The sequence below is a fragment of the Melozone crissalis genome, unplaced genomic scaffold (genome assembly GCF_028551555.1).
Source record: "Melozone crissalis strain CALT ecotype California unplaced genomic scaffold, PUWL_Pcris_2 ptg000004l_1, whole genome shotgun sequence".
NCBI lineage: Eukaryota > Metazoa > Chordata > Aves > Passeriformes > Passerellidae > Melozone > Melozone crissalis.
Genome location: NW_026535782.1, coordinates 40,654,987 through 40,679,001, shown reverse-complemented (window position 1 = coordinate 40,679,001; position 24,015 = coordinate 40,654,987). Strand labels below are relative to the sequence as shown.

The 24,015-nt window shown below is 50.9% G+C and overlaps 2 protein-coding genes across 2 annotated transcripts; both read right to left on the bottom strand.

Moving 5' to 3' along the window:
• Positions 1-1,075: 1,075 nt before the first annotated feature.
• LOC128939237 (tumor necrosis factor receptor superfamily member 13C-like) lies at positions 1,076-3,678 on the bottom strand. The gene is made up of 3 exons (XM_054280107.1): positions 3,534-3,678; positions 2,962-3,123; positions 1,076-1,389 (listed from the first exon to the last, which is right to left on the bottom strand). Exons 1-3 carry the CDS (start codon positions 3,676-3,678, stop codon positions 1,076-1,078), a joined length of 621 nt encoding a protein of 206 aa, XP_054136082.1.
• Positions 3,679-13,752: 10,074 nt separating this feature from the next.
• Positions 13,753-22,618, bottom strand: CENPM (centromere protein M). The gene is made up of 6 exons (XM_054280119.1): positions 22,539-22,618; positions 22,293-22,372; positions 19,607-19,705; positions 18,488-18,567; positions 17,388-17,479; positions 13,753-16,634 (listed from the first exon to the last, which is right to left on the bottom strand). Exons 1-6 carry the CDS (start codon positions 22,593-22,595, stop codon positions 16,509-16,511), a joined length of 534 nt encoding a protein of 177 aa, XP_054136094.1. The 5' UTR covers positions 22,596-22,618; the 3' UTR covers positions 13,753-16,508.
• Positions 22,619-24,015: the final 1,397 nt, after the last annotated feature.

Sequence of the window (24,015 nt, the reverse complement as noted above, 5' to 3'; positions counted from 1 at the left end):
CAGAATCAGCAATGCCACACTAACGAGTTCATTTCCCAAACAGAGCCCTTCCCGTGCCATAAAGCCACTTACAGGCGGGTGAAGAAACCCACCTACGGGGGAATGCCTGGGATCAGCAGCGCCGGCCAGCTCTGGCACACAGGCAAAGCCTCGAGGACACTGTCATACATTAAGTCATCCTGCCTACGCTCACATCACTCCCTGACTGCTTTTGTGCAGTGTGGAAGCATCCATCCCAAGTGACACACGGTATTTCTGCAGCGACAGTGAGCTGGAGTGACGGTTGTCTGGGGCTGTAATGACACATTCAGGGAACTCCTCTGGACTAGCTGTCTCCACTGCCTGCCCCTGGTCCTCCCTAACTTCAGGGACTACAGGTCAGAGCGAGGACAGATTTTTTTCCCCTCTTCACTGCTTGGGAAGATGAACTTTTTTCCTGTCCCGAGGGTACCTGGCTGTGGAGGGGTTCCCATGAATGCCAGTGGATGCCTGCCACCATGTGAGAGAGCCCAGAGGGTGGGAAGACCTGAGTATCACAGAATGCAGAAGAGAGGGTGGCAGGACTGTAAATGGAGTAGATGCTGAGTGTGTCTTGCTTCGTATGGCCTGAGGTGTCCTTTTATTGAGGCCAGCAAAAATCGAGCTACTGCTGTGCGGGATTTGGTCCTAAAGTAACTCCCTGCTTCCATTTCCCCTGCAGTTTCTGGTGTTCCAGCCCCATGTTCCCAGCAATTACCCATCCAGCAGGAGACCTGTCCAGGCACAATGGCTACCTTGGAAATGGCACAGCAGTCCCTGCCACACTCCATCCTCACAGGCTGTGTCTCTGCCACCTCCCAATGGCTCAGCCATGGCAGCTGTCAACAGTTCATTGTAACTCAGCATGATCCACTTTGGCTTCCTCCAGCATTTACAGGTGTAACTTGGGACTCAGCGCAAAAATGACAGTCATCTTAAAAGGCTGATCTTAGTCCTCACAGAGCTCAAAGGCATGGAAGGCTTCACTTGTCCCGGGAACAGACAGTCAGTGTCCACAGGGATTGGCCAGAGCACTCCAGCTGCATTGCCCTTGCCCTCAGACTGTCTCCTCTCTGGCACAGTTCTGGGTGGTTTTGGTGGTGACCAGCGCTGTGGCTCCCAGCTCAGTGGCGGGCAGTGGGAAGCTGTGGCTGCATTCCTCAGGCCGGGGGTACACGGCAGAGAGCAGAACGATGTCACCATCAGCATCGCCCTGGCAGCACGGCCCCTGCTTTGCCCTGGCTTTCCTGGGTGGCCCCAGCATCTTCAGGCTCCCAGCAAGATGCAGGCATGGGGCTGGGTTCAGGGCTCCATCTCCCTCTGGCATGGCAGGGTCCTGGCTGGGCAGGGGGCTGGCGGTCTCTATGTTTTCTGGGAAGGGACAAGAAAAGGGGTTACTGGGCTCATGGAGTGGGGCCAGGCAGGTCCCAGGGAGATGGTGCTGCCCCTAGGGGAGAAGATGGATCTGGAACAGGAGGAGTCTGCAAGGTTCCCACATCTCTTGCTGCAGAATTTCTCCTGCTTATGGGCTTTCCCTCCCTAAAAGGCAAGAGGGAAGGGCCGAAACTTGCACTTCCACTTCGAGTCCTCTCTGTCAACCCTGCTGGCAGCAGAGGAGCCCAGCCCATGGCAGCTTGCCCTCCCCGACTGCCTCCCACTTAAAAATAGACTTGTTTACACACTTTGAACGCAGGCGTGTGCCTCCAGCCCCAAGCCTCCTGCCTCTTCCCACACATCCAGTGCCGCAGCGCTGGGCCTGCTGTGGTGCAGCCTTGGGGACACGGGGGATGTGGACCAGGGTATGCAACAGGAGACTGAGTAGTGCCTCCAACACTCTCCATAGTGGCCAGATCTCTCTCACTGCTGGATTTCTCCCTTCTCTTTCGCTTTTGGTATTTTTCCTAGGCATGTGCGTCACGGGCTGTCGCAGAGCACAAAGGCCCCGGGTAATGTCCCCCTGCTCTGAGTCACCATCCGGCAGTGCCAGAAGGGTGCAGGCAAGCCCGGGCACAAGGACCAGCTGCCCCACTGTGGACACCCCCCGGGTTGTAGGGCAGTGGTGAATGCCAGCATCCTTATGTGGCAGCCCCTCTTGGGGGTCCTGGGCAGCCATACCCCTCCTTGGGAATGGGGAGGGGTGAAGCCAGGAAAGAGCACTTTGGAGAAGATTGTTCAAGGCTGAATCAGTGCCAGTGCAGGGGCCGCCAATGGAGGAAAGAGCCACCCCAACAAAATGGGCCATCATGGAGCACTGTGGCCTTAATCTCCTGGAAGTACCCTGCTAGGAAAGGCTCAGCCCCATTCCTTGAATGCCAGCCCTAATTTTGATGCACCAGACAACCCTGTGCAGTGCTGCAGTGTACTGTCAATGGGGCTGGCCTTGGCATCCCACTGGGGTCTTTGGGATGCATGTTGGAGGATGCTGGGCATCTCAAGCACAAGAAGCAAGCTGGGTGGTCCACATGGGACCCCCACTGCAGCGCCACAGGGAGAGGCTGCCTCTGGAGCCAACCCCAGGTGTCTACCACGGCCCCCACTACTCCCACTCTATCCATGTTCCTCTGGCTAGTGGGGGAGAGGGCTCTCACCAGTGAGCTCACAGAACTCCTACTTACCAGTGCCCCATAGGTGTCCCCTGTGGAGAGGGCATGGTGCCAGGGCATGCTTTAAGCAAACAAAGGCACAGGGAGATCCAGCAAAGGGAGGGGTGGCTCAGCAGGGTTGCACTGGCAGTCAGGTACAAGCATATGTTCCCAGGGAATGCGCGACACTGTCACTCAGGCAGTGATTCAGATGCCCCAAAATGCCATGGGATGCCTGTGGAGCTGATGTTGAGGTGGAGGAGCTAGCCTGGGCTGTGCCTCAGTGGAGCCAGCAGTAAGTGATCCCACCTACCCCACGGTGCTCGGGGTGTTGTGAGAGGGAGAGGAAGAGGTCTCCTACCTTTGTCCTCTTCATCTGCTGCCTTCCTCTTTCTCCTCTGCTTTCCCTCCTTACAGGCCAGGAAGACACAGACGGCAGCCAGAACCAGGATGAGCCCCACCAGCACCGGGACTCCGAAGGTCAGGAAGGTGCTGCTCAGGGTGGGTGCCAGGGTAGGCTCTGCTGTGGGGTGAGATGCCGATAGTGTCAGGAGGGGCAAAGCTGAAGGAGGAAGGAGGGCAGCAGCATTTTTCACCTGGCTGGCTGGCCTGCCAGCTGCGGTCACAGGGAAGAAGTGTGGCACTTAACTGTGACCCACCTGCCACCAGCAACAAAATATCCCCCTGCTTGATGAGATCGCTAGGGCGGATCATCCAACTTCTCCCTACACCATGTTCCTCTCACTGGAACTGGCTGCCCTCTTCCCCTCTACTTTAGGTGAAGGTGGTGCTCCATTTGGCATTGCCACCTCCATGGCCATCCTCAGGAGAAGGTGCCTTCCACCTGCCCACCCCTGGGGTGCCCCCAGCCTCCTTGGCCCACCACCACCCCGCCCTGGGGAGCTCAGACTGCAGCTGCCATTGTCCTCTTACTTGTGTTGTCCTGGAACAGGTCGGAGCACTTGATGCACGACTTGGTCAGGGCGTCGAAGCACTCGTAGGAGAGGCAGGAGGGGGCAATGGCAGCTTTTCCTGATGAGGACATGGCAGAGTGGGAGCGAGAGCCCAGCTCTTGCATGGCGTAGCAGTGACAGGGCCGCCGGAGTGTGAAATCGCAGCGCCCCAGGCCCCGTGGCAGAGGGAGATACAGTCTGTCAAGCTGCGTCGTCTCCCTTGGGGCTCGCAATCGCTGTGCTTGGCCTGGGGCGGATCTTCACCAGGGAGGAGGAGAGCAAGCAACCAAGCCCTACCCCTGCCTGCCTTTGCAATGTGCCCTCAAACTACCCCTCTCCTCCAAAATATGCTGCCGAAATCCCCGCTGCCCCCTGTGTGCCTGAACCTCGTACCCAGGGGTACTGTGTCCCAGCCTGACCTCCGTGATCCTCCCTCCTCCCCTGCCCACCTGCGTGCTGCCCCCAGCCCAAGCATGTCCCCCAGCCTGCCCCCTCCCTTGCTTACACTGAAAAGCCCCCTCCAGTGTCTACAGGAGACTTTCCTTTGCACAGATATTTACAAGACTCTGTCCCAGGCGCACAGATCTGGCTTGGATTGAAAATGCAAAGGACCAGAGGAGAAAAGGGCACTGATGTTTCCCCTTTTAAAAGCTCCCACTGCCCCGAGGACACATCCTGCCAGTGACTGCTCTGCAATCAGGCCAGCTGTTGTATGTTCTCCACCCCTACTGATGGTGCTTTCCATCACCTTGCTCTCTCCATCCTCTCCAATGCAGACCTAGATCTGTGGCTCCTCAGCCATTCTCATTCTCTAGGGTTCAAATCTGGTTCTGCTCAATAAATGTGCAGGGCATGGGCAAAGCAGGTCACACCAAGCAAGCCTGGTCCTCAAACCATTGGAAGGCATTAAAAAAACCCTTTAATAGTCTCGGGTATTCCTGATCAGGAGCAGGTGAACTGTTCTGCCACCAACACCCACACATCAAAGCCTGATGCTTGAGACCCAAAGAGATGGATTTAAGTGCTGTAGGTGGATCTCTTCCATTCCTACTGAACAAAAGTCACATACTCTTTTTCTTCACTCCATAGGAAAGAAAGAGGCCAGCCAGAGTTGTTTGCTGGCTCTCAGCTGAGGGAAGCAACACTGGTGACCTGCCTTACCCAGGAGATCCCTAATAGGGTTTTACTGCTGGAGTCATGTCCTTCCAGCAGCTACAGCATCTGCACTCCTTCTAGTAAGGCCTCTACTGCCCACTGTCCTGGATCAAGGCTGGGAGGGGAGAAGGAAAAATCTAAAGGGTGCTCTGGCTCAAGGTAACTGTTGGACAAGCTGAGCCCACAGGCTTCACATCCCACCTCCTGAAGTTCTGAGCAGGATGCAGTCACCAGCTCCCCATGCTAGATCTCAGCCCAAGTGCAGTTCTTTGGTACCCCGTGCCCTGCAGGGGAGGAGCTGCCCTACAGCACATCTCCCTCCCTGCCACTGGCATTTCCAGGGCATAGTTTGCATCATAGCAATGTCAAAGCAGCCCCAACACAGTCTCAGCCCCACCATGGGCACTGTAAGGCTCCAGGCAAACCAAAGTCCCCCCAAAAAACCTGATCACTGCCCACCAGCTCCAAACCTGCCATGATTCCCCTTCCAGTCAGTGTGCCTGGCGCTTGATCCCTCACCCCTGTGCCATGCCAGCAGCAATGGCTGCCAGAGGAGCTGTGAGAGGCTGGCCATTCTTGTGCCTGTGGCTTAGTTATTCCCACTCCATCTTAGTCAAAATAAAACTCCCCAGTCGAGTGGGGGCATGCCAAGCACTTCCCTCTCCCGGCACAGCCCTGAGGCACAAAGGGCACAGAGAGCTCGGCAGCCTCTGCCTCGATGCTTGCTGTGAGCAGGCTCTGCCTGGCTTGTACCTGCTGGGGGAGCTGGGTCAAGCAGCAGCACATCTCTCCATTTCCCCAGCTGCAGCTGACCCTCTGCCTCCCACACACCCCAGGTGAGGACCAGGGCTGGGCTGCAGGCATGGGAGTTGGAGAGTCAAGTGTCCAGCAGTGGGAAGGGATGGAAAGCTGTGATGCAGAGCCATAACCCACAGCAGGGGGAAAACTAAAAGCCAAGGCTCACTCCAGTCCACGTCTGAGCTCCACAGAGGAGAGACCTGGCAAGGAGAGGGCACCTGGAATCTTCACTGTCCCCAGTAGGCAGCTCTCAGAAGGGCAAGTTAGGGTCTAGGGCAAAGAAAATACCTTGCCTTGTGGGCTGGTGGGGCTGAGGACATGCATGTAGGCAGAGGATCCCCACAAAACATCTGGTGCTCTGTCAGGATACTTATTCCCAAACCACCTCCCTGCTCCAAAGGCTTTGCTGTTCCTCTTGCCCTGGGGTGTTTCCATCAGCTAGTCTCCTTTTCCCAGAGGTATGCTTCTCCATCATCCCAGTTTTCCTCACCTCTCAAATGCCCCCACTGTACTTCCCCCATGTCAATCATCTCTCAGGGACCCTCAGCCCCCATTTCTGTGGGCCCCACCACAGGACTGTCACCGTGTCCCCCTTCCTCCTGTCTCTCCTCCCTGCTTGGCCTAAAGTGCGGGGTGAGAAGTGGTTCCCAGCATCTGCTGCACCACACTTACAGATTAACTCTGGGAGCCCAGTCAAACATGCACACTGGGGAAAGCCCAAACCAAGTAACCTACACAGTGCTTTCAACATGGAGGGCAAGATTTACATCTAAGCTCAGGAGCCGACAGATCCCATTTCAGGACATGGAAAGAAAACTTGAAGTTTCAAACTCATGGTGAGGAGCCTGGGGATGGCAGCTGTCATGCCCTCCTGTGAATGAAGCGCTCCCAGGTCCTGTTACATGGAAGGAGGTTGCAGCCTCATTGCTGCCACTGACGTTATCCTATTCCCCCCCATTTTCTCACCCCTCTTTATCAGGCTCTACAGGTCTTCCCTGCCCTGCCCTGCCCTTGTCCTGGCTTGTCCACCTCCTCCTGGGCCAAGAAGATATGTTTGAAATTACAAATGATAATGCTTACTCAAGGAGAAAACCAGTGCTGAGTACCCCAGCGTCACGTGGGCCTACCCATGAGCATGGCCCAGGTTCTGGGCATCAGTTGTCCCCCTTTTCGTCTCCCCCATCTTTGCCTCCCCTACCCTTCATAACTGTGGCTTTTGGAATAGCAAAAGTTAAATCTTGGTGAGTAGTTTGAGCTGTTTGCATCTCAGAGCTGAATACGCTTGATAATCGCACAAATGCATAATTAAAGAGCAGAAAAAATGACTCACTGGATAAGGAAATGCGCTTTTCTTATCTCCTCTGCAGAGAAATGAAAACCCCAGGAGCCTGGGTCTCTGGCTAAGTCCTTTTATTAAACAAATAAACCAGAAAAGATATCAAATGAGTGATTCAAGAATTACGTCTTCATCTCAGAGTCAGATAGTTTGATTTCCAGTGCCGTTTGCTCCCATCCCACACCTGGAGGGCTGCCTTTGGCTGAGGTCAGCTGAGATCCCTGGGACAGGTGTGGGACAGGGCAGGGCTGGTGCTCCAGGAGCATGGAGGGCTGGCAGTGGCCTGTGAGGGCTCATGCACACATGAGTGACTGGACTCGTGTGAGCAGTTCCTCTGGTGTCAGGGGGAGGTGAAGTGACTCACGCACGCACTTGCAAAACCGCGTGTAGCAGAAAATATCCCCCGAAAGTTCACCTTGTGCTCGTGCACACCGGAAACCCAAAGGCTTGTCGATCAGAGAAGCTGTGAGGTGTTTACTGAGCAGACCCAGTTACCTCAGGACAAACCTCTGACAGCATGCACCCAGCGCTCCGGGAACATCTCGGCACAGCCTGACACCTGCACCCCGTTCAGATGGTCCAGTAGAATGCCTTGGCTGGAGCCAATCCCCAAAGCCCATTCAGCACCTCATCCCAGCACCCTTTCCCAACACTCCTTTGCTGGCTGGTGGGAAACATCCCTTCCCAAAAAGTACCACTATGGCTATTAGGAGCAGATTTCTCACAGCTCCAGCATAAGCCTTCTCCTCGGGATCCACTGGGATCTTTCCTAAAGTCAGATGGGCTTAGGGACAAAATCTGGGAAGATTTTAGGAATAATATGGGAAACCAAAGGTTTCAAGAGATTCACAGTCACTCTAAATCTCAGATTCCTCTGTAGGTGCTTCCTGTCAAGGGCATTTGTGACACCACTCAGCCACCTGCATGGGGTGTTTGGTGTGGGGGAGTGCCCCACCCTGTTGAGTGGAATTTGTCTCCCTGCTCCTTGTTTATATGTCCCTGGAGCTCTGCTTGTCTGCAAGGCTGAAAAAAAAAGGTGTCCTTGCCTCTCTCTGCAAAGGGACCTTGATAATGCTGAACACCCAAATTAGCCTTCTCAGTGGGCTGCCTGTTGAAGAACCCTCTGGGGTTACAGAAGGGTGCGTCAATACTTCCTGAGCTCAAACTCCCTCTGCCCATTCCCCCTCCCTGATCCATAGAGCCCAAGAGGGACACAGCAGCACAGAGGACATGGGAAAAACCTCCCTTGTCTGATCCAGCCCTGGAGGGGCTGAGCCCTTGATCTCCCCTGGTGGGGAGGAGTGAGGGGTGTTTCCAGCTGCTGTACTGGCTGCTCTTGCTGCTCTGCAGAGTGTGGGGGGACTCAGTGAGGTTCGGGTCCCTGGCACTGCCCTGGCTCTTGCAAGCCCTCCCCCCTCCCCCACCATGAGCAACACAGCATTAGCTGAGCCTGGCTCTTCTGCCTGAATGTGAACAAACAGTACTCAAACTCCCTGCCCACTCTGCCTTGCAGCAGGGATGCTGCCCCCACTGCCATCCTGAGGAGAAGTGGCATCTTGCTCTGTCTCCCTTGGGCAACTGGGAACGGGGGGCAAGTGCCCCCCAAGTTTGTCCTGTGGCTGTTCATAGGGAGCGTTCACGTGCCTTGACAAGGCCAGGCAGCACCTCCAGCACCAAAACAGAAACCAGTGGCTGAGGGTGATAGGCTGCCACAGAACAAAACCTCAGGTTTTTCACAGGAAAAACCACAGGTGGGTTCAGCCAGGTCAGACATCCTTTATGCTGAAGCAGAAATCTCCCCAGTACTCATAGTGGGAAGCCCCAGCACTTACTCTCAAGGCATGAACCTCCAGCAGATGACCCCAGAGCCAAAAACCAAAGCCACACTTGCCCCAGCACCTATACAATATCCTCCAGCTTCCCACAGACTTTTAGGTTCAGCCTGCTGTAAAAAGGCCAGAATGATTTTATTTGTACAGGCTTGAGTGCAGAGTAATGCTATGAATTTCCATGACTGTATTAAGGATGCAATGTTACAAGCGAACTGACAGGTGGATTTGGCTGTGCACCTCGTCTCCTGGCTGGCACCTGGGCACAATGCCTTGGCCATCCTGCCAAAGTCGGAGAAGAAACAGGAGTGCAACATGCAGACTAGGGAAGGAGATAAAGGGGAGGATGAAAAGCTGCTGCAGCTGCAGGGCTGAGGAGGTGGAGAGTGACTGCCAGCAGCCCTGTGCCATATCCACCACCCCTGAGAATGAACTCCAAGGAACCTGTGGGCAATCTCCATTGATTCCCTTTCAAGAGGAGAGCCCTCCTCACAGCTCACAGGCATTCCCTCTGTATCAGCCACACCAGCTTCTGAGCCTTTGTGGCTTCAAGGCTCTAGCTGGAGGAAGGATGAGTTGCTTTGGCAGTGGCTGTCACAAGAAGGGAGATGCTGTGGGGAGCAAACGGTTCTGCCAAGGCAGGCAAATAAAATCCCCCCTCCCAAGATCCCTTCCACACTTCCTATCACAGTGCAAGTACCTGTATGGGAGCTGGTGCCCTTTGCCACAGTGCCCAGGGAAGGCTGCCTGTCCATCCCCCTGGAAGATCTCCTGGCCAGCCCTGCAGAGAGGGCTAGACCACCAGAGAATGCAGGCAGCCTTCCGAGGGGCTGTGCAGCAACTCAGCGCTTCCCATCACCCAGCCTGAAAATGCACATTAGAGGCTGAGGGCAGGAACAGCTTTATACCCCCTAATAATCTTGTCTCTAAGCTAGATAACTAGGACTGCAAATCCCTGGTGATAATCACAGCCACCATGCCTGCAAGCTCTCCCCCAGACCATTCATCTGGCTTGATGATGCTTTAAAGAGACATCTAATGAGGATAATCTGATTCAAATCCCCTCCTGCTTTTGGGCAGCAGAGCAATTCAGGCCCCCTCAAACTCCTTCTTCCTCCATGACTGTCTTTATTTCCCCTTCTTATATGAATCACTGTGGGGTTTCCTTTGCTTTTTGCATTACTATTTTAAATCTTTGATATGACCACTGCAATCAAGATTCAGTCCCTTTAGAACCTAATTAACATGAAATCAGACTCAGTTTTACTCATAGCCTTATAATGGGATGTTGGCCGCTGCTTCAGCTCTCACTTTGGGTGCAGGGAACATTGCAGCCTGCTTAAAAAATTCCCTCTTTACCTGATTCAATCAGAACCACTTACGGGAGATACACACACACATTTCAAGCTTGGCAAGAGTCAAGCTCTGGGAAAGGGGGAAGATCTCAATCACAGTCAGCTTTCAGTGCAGAGCAGATGGTGAACATGCCGACTATATAATTTATAGGACACCATCACTATGTATTAGTCCCATACAGTGGCTGAGCTCAGCCAAACCACAGCTCATGCACACTCAGGGGGGCTCTCACAGGTGATGCTCCACATGCAGCCTGGGTAAGACCCAGGTTTGGAAGAAAGCACATGCTTCATGTTTCATCTCTTTATAACACAGAGCAGAAGATGCAGTGCAGCAGCCCTTGTCCCAGAGGGTCTTCCTCTTCCCCCTAGACTGGGCAAAGGCTTTCCAGCCTGCAAACTTGTGTTTGAACTAGGTCTGTATTACACAACATCTGCGTGCAAGCAGCTCCCCTTGCCTTCCCTGCGAGCAGCTCACACAGCAGCATGATGGATGCCAGGGCAGCCCAAGGCCAGGTGTAGGGGCTTGTTTGCACTTCTTCAGGGCTGCCAAGCCATGCTGGCACAGCCTGGCGTGCAGCGTGCTGCGTGTTACAATGCCCAAGAGGGACATGCATCACCACCACAGCTCGATGTCAGCAGTGCCTAAGCCTCCCCTTCACCCAGACAGATAGTGTGTGCAGTGAGGGACCTGTAGGTCAGGAGGGAGAATTGCTCAGGGTGGCCCAGTGGCGTTGCAATGAAAAGGTAAAAAGGCAACCTCAGGTGAAAACACTCCCTCTGGAGCAAGGTGAGGGCAGCTCCAGCCTTGTCTCTAAGGCGGCAGAGTTTTCAATTCCCTGCACGGCTAAAAAAAGTCCTGGAGATAAGTGCACAAGATTGAGCCTTTACAGGTGCCTGTGACACTGCTATCCCAGGGCTTCCCCAGCTCCAATGCCTTTGATCCTCTGCTGTTCAGCACAACAGCACGAGGCACTGAGTCACTCCTCAGTCCCACAGGGGAATGAGGATTAATTAGTTGATTCTGGCACCCCTCTTTAAAGAGAGATACTCCACCACCACACGAGCCACAGGTTGTTACTCACTGAGGCAAATGCAGCCCTGGCTTCACATCTGTGATCTCTAGAAGAGCAAGCAAAAGAAACAGCAGTGGGGGGAAAAAACTGAATATTCACACGGGGGCAATGCCAATGCTGCTGTCAAAATGAGGAGAGTGGCCAGCACAGAGGTTCAGGAGAGCTTTGAGCTGACCAGTGCAGACAATGATAGTGCCCCAAGGACTTCCAGCCCTCAACAAACACCCGAGATGTTCCAACAGTCCGAGTACAGGGCAGGAGCAAGGCAGGCCCACTCACAAGATGGCACTGTCACCCTGTCACTGCACGGTGAGCACATAGCAGGACCAGAGAGCTTTCATGGGAAAACAGAAAAGCAATACTCCATACTGACAGAAAATGGGAAAAGCCTCCTTAGCAGTTTTTTTTATGCTGGCTGGGCTTTTAGTTTTTTCCAGCATGCCTGAGCACAGGTGCTTCAGCTGGGCCTGGCACAGCTCGTCCTAGTGCCAAGAGGGTGTTGGGATCCAGAGGCTAGAGCAGACCGGCACACCAGGGCCGTGTTTCCCAAGGGGAGGTGTTCTCTCTCGTTGTTTTTGTCCTCGCCCCAGCTCGGTGCTGCCTCCCGTGACACGCAGAGCCCACGGGGCTGTGGTACCCAGCCCGCAGCTGCACCTGGGCCGGCGGGGAGGCTGCCTGCGCGGATGTCGAACACGGGCTCGCTGTCACACACCGCTGGCTCCCCCGGCGCAGGAGGCGGCGGGGCGGGGCACGGGGGCACCGTGCCTTGCCCGGCCCCTCTCAAAGCGCCCGGCACACGGTAAGCTCCGGGGAACGAGGGATGCGACACGGCAGCACGTGGCAGCTCCTGCAGAAGGAGCCCGTGGCAAAGGAAACGTGGCCCAGCACGGGCTGGGAGCCCGCGCTGCTCGGCTGCCAGGGAGTCTGAGCAAGGCACGTCACTCCAGAGTCCCCCGTGCCCGACCTCTCTGGCAGGTCGGTTCTTCACAGCCAAGACAGCCCCTCCTGCACAGAGCTGACCCGAGGGGATGCCTTCTGCCTGGCATCTCCGTGCCGTATTAATATTTAACAGCGAGGAACAGATCCAGAGACTTTGATTTCCCCGCTGGCCAATTCAAGGATAATTGAACTGTGCAGGGAATTTCAGCATTTCAGAGGGTGGTTTCGTTCCAGTTCACACCAAAGCCTAACCATGCTGCAATGCCTTCTGAGAAGGATTGCAGCCAGTTTCAGGCAGCCTCCCTGCAGTGGAGTCAGGCATGTAGGCAGCACAAAACCAGCTGATCTCAGGAGGTGCCCAGCCAGCAGGCCCCACCAAACCCTTCCTCAAAGAACTTGGGTAAAAGTCAAACCCCACTAAAGAAGAAAAAAATAGTTTTTTTTTCGGAATTCCACCTTTATTTTCGGTTTCCACTCAATGCCAGATTTGCAACTCCAGAGTAATGTCAATTTGGCCTCCTTACACACACCCAGTGGAGGCAGATCCTGCTGTAGAAGCAGAGCAAGTGAGGCACAGTAAATTTTCACTCAAGGCACAGTGAATTTTCACTCACGTGCCCAGGGGGATGCAAGAAATCAGCCACAGAAGTGAAACAAATCCAGTGGTTTTGGCTCCTGCCCCTGGGCCGTACCAGCTCTTGCCTTCTCTTGCATATAAATCACTTTTCCCCACCAGGGAAGGACAGCTGGCCACTGAATGGAAAGTGGACGTGGTTCAGCGGCCCTCAGCAACACTGCACACCGGCTTAGGATGGGGAGTGGAGAACACTCAGAGTGCAGAGGGGACTGCCAGGGGATCTGGGCCAGCTGAATGGAAACAGAGCAGCTGGAAACCAGCCAGGGCTCCTGCGAAATCAAGACAAGTTAAAAACCCCACATGAGGAAGCCTCTTCTTTGCTTTTGGCAGCAGAGCAGAGCTGACCTCTGCCACAGCTCTGGCAGTCAGCTCCGGGCAGCAGAGCAGGAGCCCCTTCTTGTGCACCACTGCTGTGAACAGCGGTCATGATGAGAGCAACCAAGGAGCTCTTGCAGCCTGAGCAAAGCTGCTAAGCACCACTGCTGACCTAAGCCAGCCACTCCCTTCAAACTACAGGTCTTGGCAAGCAGGACATCCAGTTCTAATGAACTCCAAAAGCAAATATCAGAGATGGCCTTGAATCTAAAACTCTAGCACCAGTTTTGAGGTTGGGAAGGGACAGATACATCCCCAGGGTTGGATTTATCTCTGATCTTTATGCCAGGAACAGAGAGATCTTTTACTACAGGTGCCATTTCAGTGTGCAGGCTTTCTCTCCCATTGGTATAGACTGAACATACCATGTTTTATCATGCTTAACTGCTGGTGCAGCAGAGTTAGTCTTAGAAAACCTGGCACAGCAGAGAGCTGTAATCCCACCAGGTAATGCCAAGCAAACTGATTTGTGCCAAAATCTCTCTCAGATCACCTCTGTGAACTGTTCAGCTAGCAGGCTGAGAATGCAAAATCTCCTTCAAGGGACTGGATTGAAAATGAAATCCTGTGGGTCAACTTGCCAGAGCAGAGGAGACCATATTACCACCTCATTTAGTTCCCCCCAAAAAGCACTGTGAAGCCAAAGCTTACACCAGTGCAACTGGTATGAGCTCTTCTATACCAATTAAACTGCTTTTATTCTGATTTTGCTGACTTAACTGACAAACAGAGACACATCCACAAACTGAAACAGTCAGACCAGCAAAGCTCACAGGCACTTTCACCACAGAGAGGGGGATTCCTCTTTGAAAATCTCCACAGGGATAGGGAACTGAAGCAAGAGAGAAGAGAAAGCAAGTAACTTCAAAATGTTTCTGTTAGTTTAGATTTCAGTCAGCTTGGCAAGCTCTTTCAGGAGGTTTGAACACAACAGAACCTGAGTAACTAGCCTTAACTCAGCTTCAGGCCTTCCACGCCTCTGATCCCAGTTTTCACAAGACCTTTATCAAACATTAGCCCTGGCTACTCCATCCAGATGAAAGATATCCTCAATTGCCTTGTCTCCTCTGGTAGTAAGGGCAGTGTTATGGCCTGTCTAAACTAATAGCTGACAGCTCCTAGAGGTATTTACTTAGTTGAAGATGTAGCTTTAGATGTGTCCCAACTACTTTGGGTTGTAAAACATGATGGACCTGAGACACAGTGTCATATTCTTAGATACGCTCCACTTCCCCTGCCAGTTCTAGTAAATACTTTCTCCTAAGAGTAAGAAAAATATTTGCCCCAAGGTGAAGCAAGATGCTGCTCTTAAGGAACTAGATTTTATTTTGTACCAGTTGAGATTCAGCCACCTGTAGGAAGCAAAACCAGCATCTTTCTTCTTTGAAAGTAGTAGAAGGAAAGAAATACCACATCTGAAACATAACAATGGAAAAAAAGCCCTGCTTGAAGGTGCAGGAGTGGACAGTAGCACATGTGCATTACTCCAAAGCATTCTGGGTGGACCAAAAAAAGTTTCATTTTCACTAGTTAAAAAAAGCACAGTGAAATTACTCTTGAGGCCAAAGGGATTTAACCTGAGTCCATCTGTTATTAGACTGAATTGGAGAGCAACCTAGGATATGGAAAAGCCTCCTTGCCTTATAGGAGTTGCAGAGGACACAAAAGAGTGGCTCATTTTATGCCACTTCCCTTCCTTTCCTCCCACAGACTGCACCTGCACATCGAGAGCAAATCGAAACCAGCCTATTCTAAGCCATGGTCTCCTTTATTTTGAGGGACTCAAAGCAAGAGCAGGGCTGAGACAGCATAACCAACACAGAAACTTGTTTCTCAGCATGATTTTCCCCTCTCTGGTGGCCAAGTCCTGGTTAGTACCTTCAGGATGGCAAAGCTAGCTGAAAGTAGGGCATGCCCATTAAGCTTCCAATCCTTCTTACACAGCTACGACAGTTTGCACATGTCTTTCTCCTTTGGGTTTTAGCCAGAGTCCAGCCCTTTTGGGCATCATAACACAGCTGAATGGTTTAGCTCCTTTTGTTTCAGCTGACAAACACCCTAGCCCTCCCCCATGAGCAACAATACAACTGGAGCTGGGATTTGTGTGTCCTCTGAGCAAGGATACAAGCTTTGTGCCTTGCTGAGCTGTCTTTGCAAGGACTGCCAACACTCACAGCTGATTAAGCCTGCAGTGCTGCTTTCTGCTTTTCCTGCTCATAGACAGATGTCAGAAACAAGCTAACCGAAACAGTGCACACAGCTAGAGCTCTGCACCTAGGAACATTAAAGCAGACTATTAGGGATTAAATAAATTAAAGCAGAAGGGAGCTTAACACATTCTCTCTAGGCTTCATTTCTGGGTAAGAAATATCCCAGCGTCTCCAAAAGCACTGTATTCTGGCAGGTGGCTCAACTCAATGAACAGAAAGGGCTGTATTTGAAAAGCTTTTGCCACCACCACATGGTTGAAGCCACGAGTGCAGCAAGACAACTAAATGGGAGTTGGAGTTACCAGAAAGGACCAGCCTGCCAGGGCAAGCATTTGCAGGGTTTAGAGCCCATGCCACATGGCTAATAAAGAGCATACAACTATTACATATCACTTACTTTATTAAATTAGAACTCTCAAATCTCAGTGACTTGCAGTAAGCACAAGGCACAACTTACAGCTGGTCAGAACCTGTTAGTAAAGGGATTATACACAGCATATGCCAAACCAGCTGAGACAACCTGTTTTCTGTGTGCTGCTGTGGTCCTGGCTGCTGGGTTTCACCTCTGGTCAGCCCCAGAGGCTGCACTACTGGGGCTCTCTTTGGGCTTGACAGGTGGAGTCTTTTTCTTTGAGGATCTAAAAGAAAGCTAAAGTGCTAGATGGTTTATCTTTAGTCCCTTCCTTCCCAATTAGGGACCAGACATGGAAATAGTGAGTCCTTTGCTGGGCAGATGCTCACACAGCTGGATCATTAACTGGCAAGTGCAGTCTGTCTAGAAGCTGCAGGCCAGCCTTCCTTCCCCATTCTTCTCTTGGTGGACAGACAAAACCTGGCAGCAAGATTTCACATTAGACTAAGGTGCTGCATTTCAATTGAAAGAAGGAGCCTGCTGCCTCTTCTCTGGTACTTTGGAGACAGCAGCCTGTTCTTCTAATATTCTCTCAGAAAAACATGTAGCTCCTGGCCACTGGCCAAGTGGAAAAAACTCAAACTTGATCATGAAATGGGATTCAGATGTAATAATGGATCGGAATCCCCAATTCAAACTGTCCTCCCTATCTGTTATCCATGGAATAGGAATCAAACTTTTATTGAGAGGTGAGCAACTAGGAACAGTTCTGGATGAGTGGTCATGACAAGTCACTCAAAAAAAGCTTCCCAATGTGATTCCAACTGCAGCAGCTTGAATGCCTGACGTGAAAAAAAACCTGATGAATGTGTGTGAAGTATCACAATGAGAAGCTAATCATCATCAGACTTCCTCATCAGCGAGACAAAGGACAAGGCAGAAACTCCCGGTACAAGACCAGCACAGATCTTTAATATCCGCACAAGCCGTTGAGCAGTAGCAGCTCGAACGCCTTCCAACTGGAAACAAAATGGAGACATTATTTAATCAATACAAAAGAAGAAAAGCAACGGTAAGCTTTGACAAAAGAAAGAACCAGAGCAGGCATCAAGTGGCTAGCTGCAGAAAACCCCAAACAGGCCGATTTACTTCCCTAACGTTAGAGGAAGGTACAATGTTGCCAGGTAGAAGTGCTTAAGGGCTTGCCAAAGGCACAGATTCTACCTGCTGGTAGGGAAACTGTCTGTGAGCATGCAGGGACAAGTACACAGAAAAGTGAAGTGTGCTGCTGCTGAATGCCAGACTCTCCCTCCAGCTTTTTAGACCATGCAGGTAATTGGATATCAGATGGCAAAATCGTCAGAGAAGCCACAAAGTTTGGCTGACACAAAACATTACATGGGCAAGGGGGTCACTTGGCAAATAACAGTTCAGGGGCTCCCAGGAAGAGATAATGCAGCAAGGAACAAGTGTACCAATGCTTTGCATATCAGAGATGGTTTTTGTTAGCTTATGCTTTGCTTTGTGAAGTTTTGAAGTTGCACAGGAAGGACCAAATTACTAGAAGACTCATTTCAAGGACAGCCAGACTCCTGTACCTCTACTGTTCTTGTAGACAGAGTCTGGTCTCTGACACTTATGAAGGCCAGCAGCACACGTATTTATTGTTACATGTATTTATTGCTAATATAATGTTTCTAACAATCCAGTTTCTAACAATCACAGAGCAGTGGAATTCAGAAATCCCTTGAGATGTCAAATAAGCACCTTACCTCCAGCTCACAGAATAGCACAGGGCTGCAGTAGGTTTCTCCTAATTTACAGACAGCATTCATCTCAATGCTGCAAGCATTCACCCTGCCAACTAAAAAAAACATTTTCCCAATTACAAGCCTCATAATCAGCAAAGAAAAGTTTTCGTAAATTCCACATCCAGAGAACAATCCAGAGCTGAGGATTGGATTGAGCTAATTTTGAGAGCATAATAGAAGGTAAGGCAAGAGTGAGCAGTGCAAACAGAATGGTACAAGATTTGAAATGGAATTAGCACAGAAGTCTTTCATAATACTAACAGCAGGAATAGTACCACATCATTCTTCATGTAACATTAACACTGCATAAGGGATCAGCACACCATCAGCTTCCACTCACTCACAAAAAAGTCTTCCTGACTCATTTGGCATCACAGAGTGGTCTGGTCTCCAAGGAATTCACTTTATCAAGAGAACCATAACACAAGACAATGCTAAGACTGCTCTACTTCAGAATTAGGCCTCCTGACCCCCAAACTCCAGGGACACAGCACCTATATTCCAACACTGAGCAGTACAGTCTGGCCCCTCCAGTTCCTCAGAGCTGAAGCAGGGAGGGTGCACAGGAAAGCACTGGGAGACAAAGATTAGAGGCACAACATGGCCTCAGTACACAGCAGGGGTACTATATTGAGACTATACTTGATAGTTTTGTAGCTCATCCATTTAGATTCACTTTATTACCACAGTATCATATGCTTCTCGCTGCTCATTAGGACTATCATTAAGACAGATCTGCAAGAGCAGATAGAACAGACTTCTGGAGTGCCACACACACACACAAAAAAAACCCCAGTAACACAAATCATATTCAGGGATTAGGAACAGAGAAGAGAGATCTGACTGACAAAAACAAAAAGGAGAGAGCAAGTGAGCATGAGAGAACCATGTTGTACCTAGGAAAATAATAAAAAAGGCAGAGGAGCTCACAAATAATTTAAACAAAGTTGCAACAAAGCCACTGGTTTCCTTTAGTTTGTTTCAAGTTAAGTCAGTGCCCCGTTTTAAGAAAACCAACAGAGCTGTGCTGCTTGAAGAGGAGGAAGAGGCGCCATACGTACCCCCAGTGACAAGAAAGCACACTTTCCCCAGGAAGAAGCTGGCATCCACATAAGCCAGGGAAGTTTCAACATTCTTCAAGCTGTCAGAAAAGTACAGGCAATCCAGTTGGACAGGGAGGTTAAATCAGTGCAGCATAAGGATAACAGGAATAATTTTCAGAAGCACAATTAGAAAAACAATGATGTTAACATCTGCTGATTTGTGAGCTCGCAAAGTTCTGCTTTATGCTAAAAGCATGACATCAGAGACCTCTGTAATACCCACAGCTGTTTAATAACCCATAACATATCCTTTCTACTCAAGACTCAACAGTTAGAGTTAGTTTGAACAGTGTCCTCCATGATTTACAGACACTAAGCATCTGAATTCATTAATATCCAATGAAACTTCAGCACCACTTCGGCTCTTTCAGGAAGCGCTTGCCCACACATTTCTGCAGCACCATCTGTGCTCTAAGTATGCAGCTGGGCCTGTCATTTTTGGTAAATGAGAGCCCAGGATCATCAGTCACAAGTTAAGTAAGCAATAAAATGCTGACTTCTGTGCCTTAGCAAGTCTTTACTTGTGGCCTGGGGAAACAAGTATCATTTCTACAAAGTTGAGCACAAGATGATAGAAAAGGGATCAATCCCTGCTGACCTTTCTCTTTTGCCTAGAGATATCCATAGTGCTGATCCCACTTGGCCAGGAGTGTCAGTGGACTGAGGACACAGACACAGCCACTTGCTGGTTGTTGGGCAGCACTGCCCAGTGCACATCAGACTTCTGCGTGTTATAGAACTTCACAGCACCACCAGCACTTCCATCTAATTCTACAGACAGCATCTTTCCAAAGCTCAGTTTGTATTGTCACACATCCAGATCCAGAAATAAATTCTGCCTTCTCTGCTATGGCAACTTAGTGCACAACAGGCATGTTATTGGACAGAGCAGTTCAGTCCTAATCCACTGCTGGAGGCCAGAAAGCCACTGTATACATTACTGAGTTCTTCCACCACAGCAAATCTTGGGTTTGAAACCCACTATTCAGCAACTCTAATACAGTAAAAATGCAGATTTAGCCATCAAACCAAGAAAGAATATTAGTCCCCCCTCTCATCTTTTTGCCCTTCTCTTACCTGTACTTGCTCTTGATGTCGATCATAAACACAACCAGATCTATCCTGGGTCGAAGATGATCCCTCTCTGAAGGTAAGGGGAGGGATGTAGCAAGGTGACTGCAAGATAACAAATTTGCCAGTTTAACCAACTAGCTTGGCAAGACAGTACCCACTCACCCATAATCACACAACCTCTGCAGTTCACCCTGTAGCAAGTTACCAGGAAGCCTGCTAATTACTGAATCCGTGGGCACTGAAGAGGCACTGTGATTGTTTAAGTGGTACTCTCATATCTTGGGCCCACTCACAGTTGCTGACAGGCACAATGGTAATTGCTAGACAAGGCTGGTTATAATGGGACGCTTATTAGAGCATAACAAGACTCACAGAAACATTTTCTCCATGCAGATCTCTATGGCAAGTCATTTCATTTAATTGTTACAAAGAATCCTTTCTAACAAAGCAAACCCCAATTCTTTACTGGAATAGTTTGCTGCCAGGTTTCAGTTGTTTCAAATGCATCAGTGTTTTTCTGTCACATTCCAGAGATACAGCTCATATGCTCACACAGGAGAGGCAACGCTTCCAGGTACAGAAGAACCTTAAACCACAAATTTGTCACTAGAGCAGCTTTACAGATGAAGTTATAACTCAAAAAGAGTTTCTATTATATCATTACCCTCCCTTTTAACCCTTTTGCTATGTCAGAAACTACTAGGTTAGTTCAGGCATCCTTCTACACAGTACTACAACTTCTAATTAGAGCTAACAAGGGTGGGGATTTTTGCATCTCTGCCCACTAAAAAAGCCAAACAACCACAAACAACTAATAACAACAAAAAACAAACAAGCATACCAACCAACCAAAAACTCTACCAAAAAATGTTTCAGCAGTACATAACTGGATCTTCCACAGGGAAGAACATTATCAGCACTGCATTTTTGGAAGATCACCTTCATTTAAAGTGGGCAAACAAACATCCCATAAGTTCAGCCACTCTCACAACCCATTTCCTCTCTGGAAGCCAACAGAGAAACATTGATTTTGGTCTTCTTTGGGAATATTACTTCTAGCAATTCAGTCTCAAGGACTTAACAGTTTTCTCCAGCAGCCACAGACCATGGCACACATTCCTTTCTATTAATCCTACCTAGTTTGTAATTGTTTGTTTGCTAGTCTCCAAATAAAGATGTTTTGTGTCTTCTATTTATGGGAGATATGATTTAACAAAAACACTCTGAAACTAACACAAGAGATGAGCAAAGTGAGCTTGAAAGACACACTGCTTATTAATTGAAACACAAAGCAGCTTATTAATTTAAGGTGAAATTTAGGGAGACTCTTCGATGAAAGTATCAGATCTCCTTGGGGGAGAAGATAAAAGTGACCCAGAAAAAGCACTGCATTGTTTGGAATTCTGTTATATTTAAACCAACATGACTAGATGATGACAGCAGTCTCCAGACATGCACTGCAGAAGCCTTTTCCCCCCCCACCCAGCAATAAGAGACACAAAGAACCCAAGCCCTGTAACTCTTCACCCAACAGCTGTACCTGACAGGTAGAGCTGTCAGATTAGATACTGTATTTGTTTGTAATGTGTACAATCCCAAATCAACTCAGTGGGGGAAAGAACCCTACTGGCTTTGCTTTCCTAGCAATATTTACACAGGGCTGTACCTTGCTCTGTAGCACAAGCACACGATTCTGTGCCTTTGGGCAGTTACCCAGCAGCCATCTAGTTATGGCACTCCACAGCTCAGCAGAGGCTGCAGGTTTCACAAAGAAAATGGGGTAATTCATTTACTATTAGTTAGCACAGAGATCCAAGATGCCACAATCAGAGCATTACAGTCACTCTAATTAGCCAGCAGAACATTAGCCTGGATTGCTTTTATCCATTGCATAGCCATGGATTACAGCAGAGAAATAACACAAACACCTTCTGAAGAGCTGACTAAACTCATTTGGTCTTGGTAAAAGAGCTGTCAAGGACATTTTATTGTAAAAAGTTAGTTAATCAAGCTTTTAAGACAGGACATGTCATGCGGCTAAAGCTGAAATTTCAAGTGCATCTTAATAGCTTGAGGAGGAAACGCACATGTGTGCATACAAACCAGAAAACAGCTACAAAGAGCATCCAAAGCAATGGACATCTTTCAGAAACACTTGCTCTCCTGCAATTACTTGCCAGCATTGTACCTGTCCCATTTTGTCCCAGGAAGTTTAATTTCTGTCTCTCAGGCGGGGAAAAAAAAAGTGTTGCTCTCACACCTTTCCAATTTAGTAATGAAATATTTAAATATTTGTGCAACATGCAAAAGGCAAGGGTATGTGCACTGTGAACATGAACGTGGGAAATGCTTCCCCCCGTCCCTCTTTCCGTTCCCAAGCATGCCCAAAGTGCCTGCCCTGAGGACAGAGGGGTTTGCCCGCCGCAGACGCGCTCACATCTGGGCACTGGTGCTCTCTAGCGTTCGCAAGAGCGAAGTCGCTCTCTGAACCGTGTGCTCTACAGCTCCGACTCCTGCCACGGGGACGGAACCCGCGCTTTTAACCAATTTCGGCGCATCGGGAATCTGAAGCGGAAGCTTTCCGTGAATTCGCGTCACAGCCGCTGGTTTGCGCCTCTTGGACCAGGTGACAACGGCTCCCGTACGGGCCCGGGGCCGCAGGCGGCGCGTCCCGCTCGCCAGCACTCACATGCTGATGTTGAAGTCCTTCTTCTCCTCCAGGATCGCCTCCGCCAGCTGCCGCTGCAGCGCCTCGTCCGAGCCCACGAGCTGCGGGCACAGCGAGAGCACACTGCACACCGGCCCCGGACCGCCAAACCCCGCGCGGGGCCGGGCCGGGCCCGACACAGCGGGGGCACGGAGCGGGCGGGCCCACAGCGGGGCCGCGCCGGGAAAAGGGAAGGACAAGGGACGGCGGGGCCACCGCCGGACCTACCAGGAGGACGCCGGAGTTGAGCTGCGGGAGTTTGTCGAAGGGCCGCAGCACCGCCATCCTCGCGGGAGACGGCGCCTCCTGCGCGCCCGCCGGAATTCAAACGGCGGCGTTCGCGCTCCGCCTTGCGCCGACGTGAGCGGCCGGGCCTGCGGGGCGGGGCGGGGCCTGCGAGGCGGGGCGGGGCGGGCGCGGTTCCCGGCGGGCGGCAGGGGGCGCTGCGGGGCTGGCGGCGATCGCCTCACGGGCTGGTCCGGCTCGGGAGGGACACGCGGGGACCGTCGCGTCCAGCCCCTGGCCCTGCACAGGGGTCACACCACGGGCCCCAGGAGCCCCAGCGGTCACAGCATGTGCCTGACAGAGTCGTCCGAACGCTTCTTGAACGCTGTCAGACTGGATGCTGTGACCACTTCCCTGGGAGCCTGTTGCTGTGGACGACCACCGTCGGGGTGAAGAAACTTTCTAATATCCAACCTAAATCTCCCCTGACACTGCTTCAGGCCATTGTCCTGGGTCTTTGCATTGGTTGCCAGACAGCCCAGCGCCTGCCCATGCACTTTCCCTCACGAGGTGGTTGTGGACTGCAGTGATGCACAGGTACAGCCTGGGGCCCCTCTGAGCACCACAAGGTCTGACAGGCCACCACAAAATCCTGCGAAGCAGCACTGCTCCTGTGGCATCCAGATATCCCAGGGATCAGCTGGGCCTGAGGCACCCACAGGCAGTACTGGAGGGATGCTGAGGGGAGGACACTGGCCTTGCCTTGGCGGTGCAGGGGGATCATGAACAGCCTTTAGCTTCTGAGAAGCAGAGCCCTTATTTCCAGGGCTGTGCTGCTCCCTGGCCCTTGCCATGAGCTGTTGCCCCTTTGTTTACTCAAGACTGAAAAAAGACAAAAAAAAAAAAAAGCAAAGGTTTCCGTAAAATTCCACCGCCTCCTTACATTGCAATTTATAATGTGAACTAATATATGGAATCATAGAATCGTTAGATTGAAAAGACTTCTAAGATCATCAAGTCCAACCATTAACCCAACCCTGTCATGTTCAAAACAGCCATGTCCCCACCTGCCACAGCTTTTCAAACACTTCAGGGATGGTAACTTCAACACACACTTGGGCATCTTGTTCCACTTCCTGACCACCAACAGTGCAGTAATGTTTCCTAAAATCCAGTGGAAACCACCCCTGGAGCAACTTATCCTACTGCTTGTTACCTGGGAAGAGAGACCAACCCCCACCTGGCTACAGCCTCCCTTCAGGGAGCTGTAGAGGGCAATAAGGCTTCCCCTGAGCCTCATTTCCTCCAGGCTGAACAACTCCAGCTCCCTCAGCTGCTCCCCATAACACTTCTGCTCTGGACACTTCATCAGCTCCTTCTCTGCCCTTCTCTGGACATGCTCCAGCACCCCAATGTCTTTCTTGTAGTGAGAGTCCCAAAACTGAACACAGGATTTGAGCTGTGGCCTCACCAGTAGCAG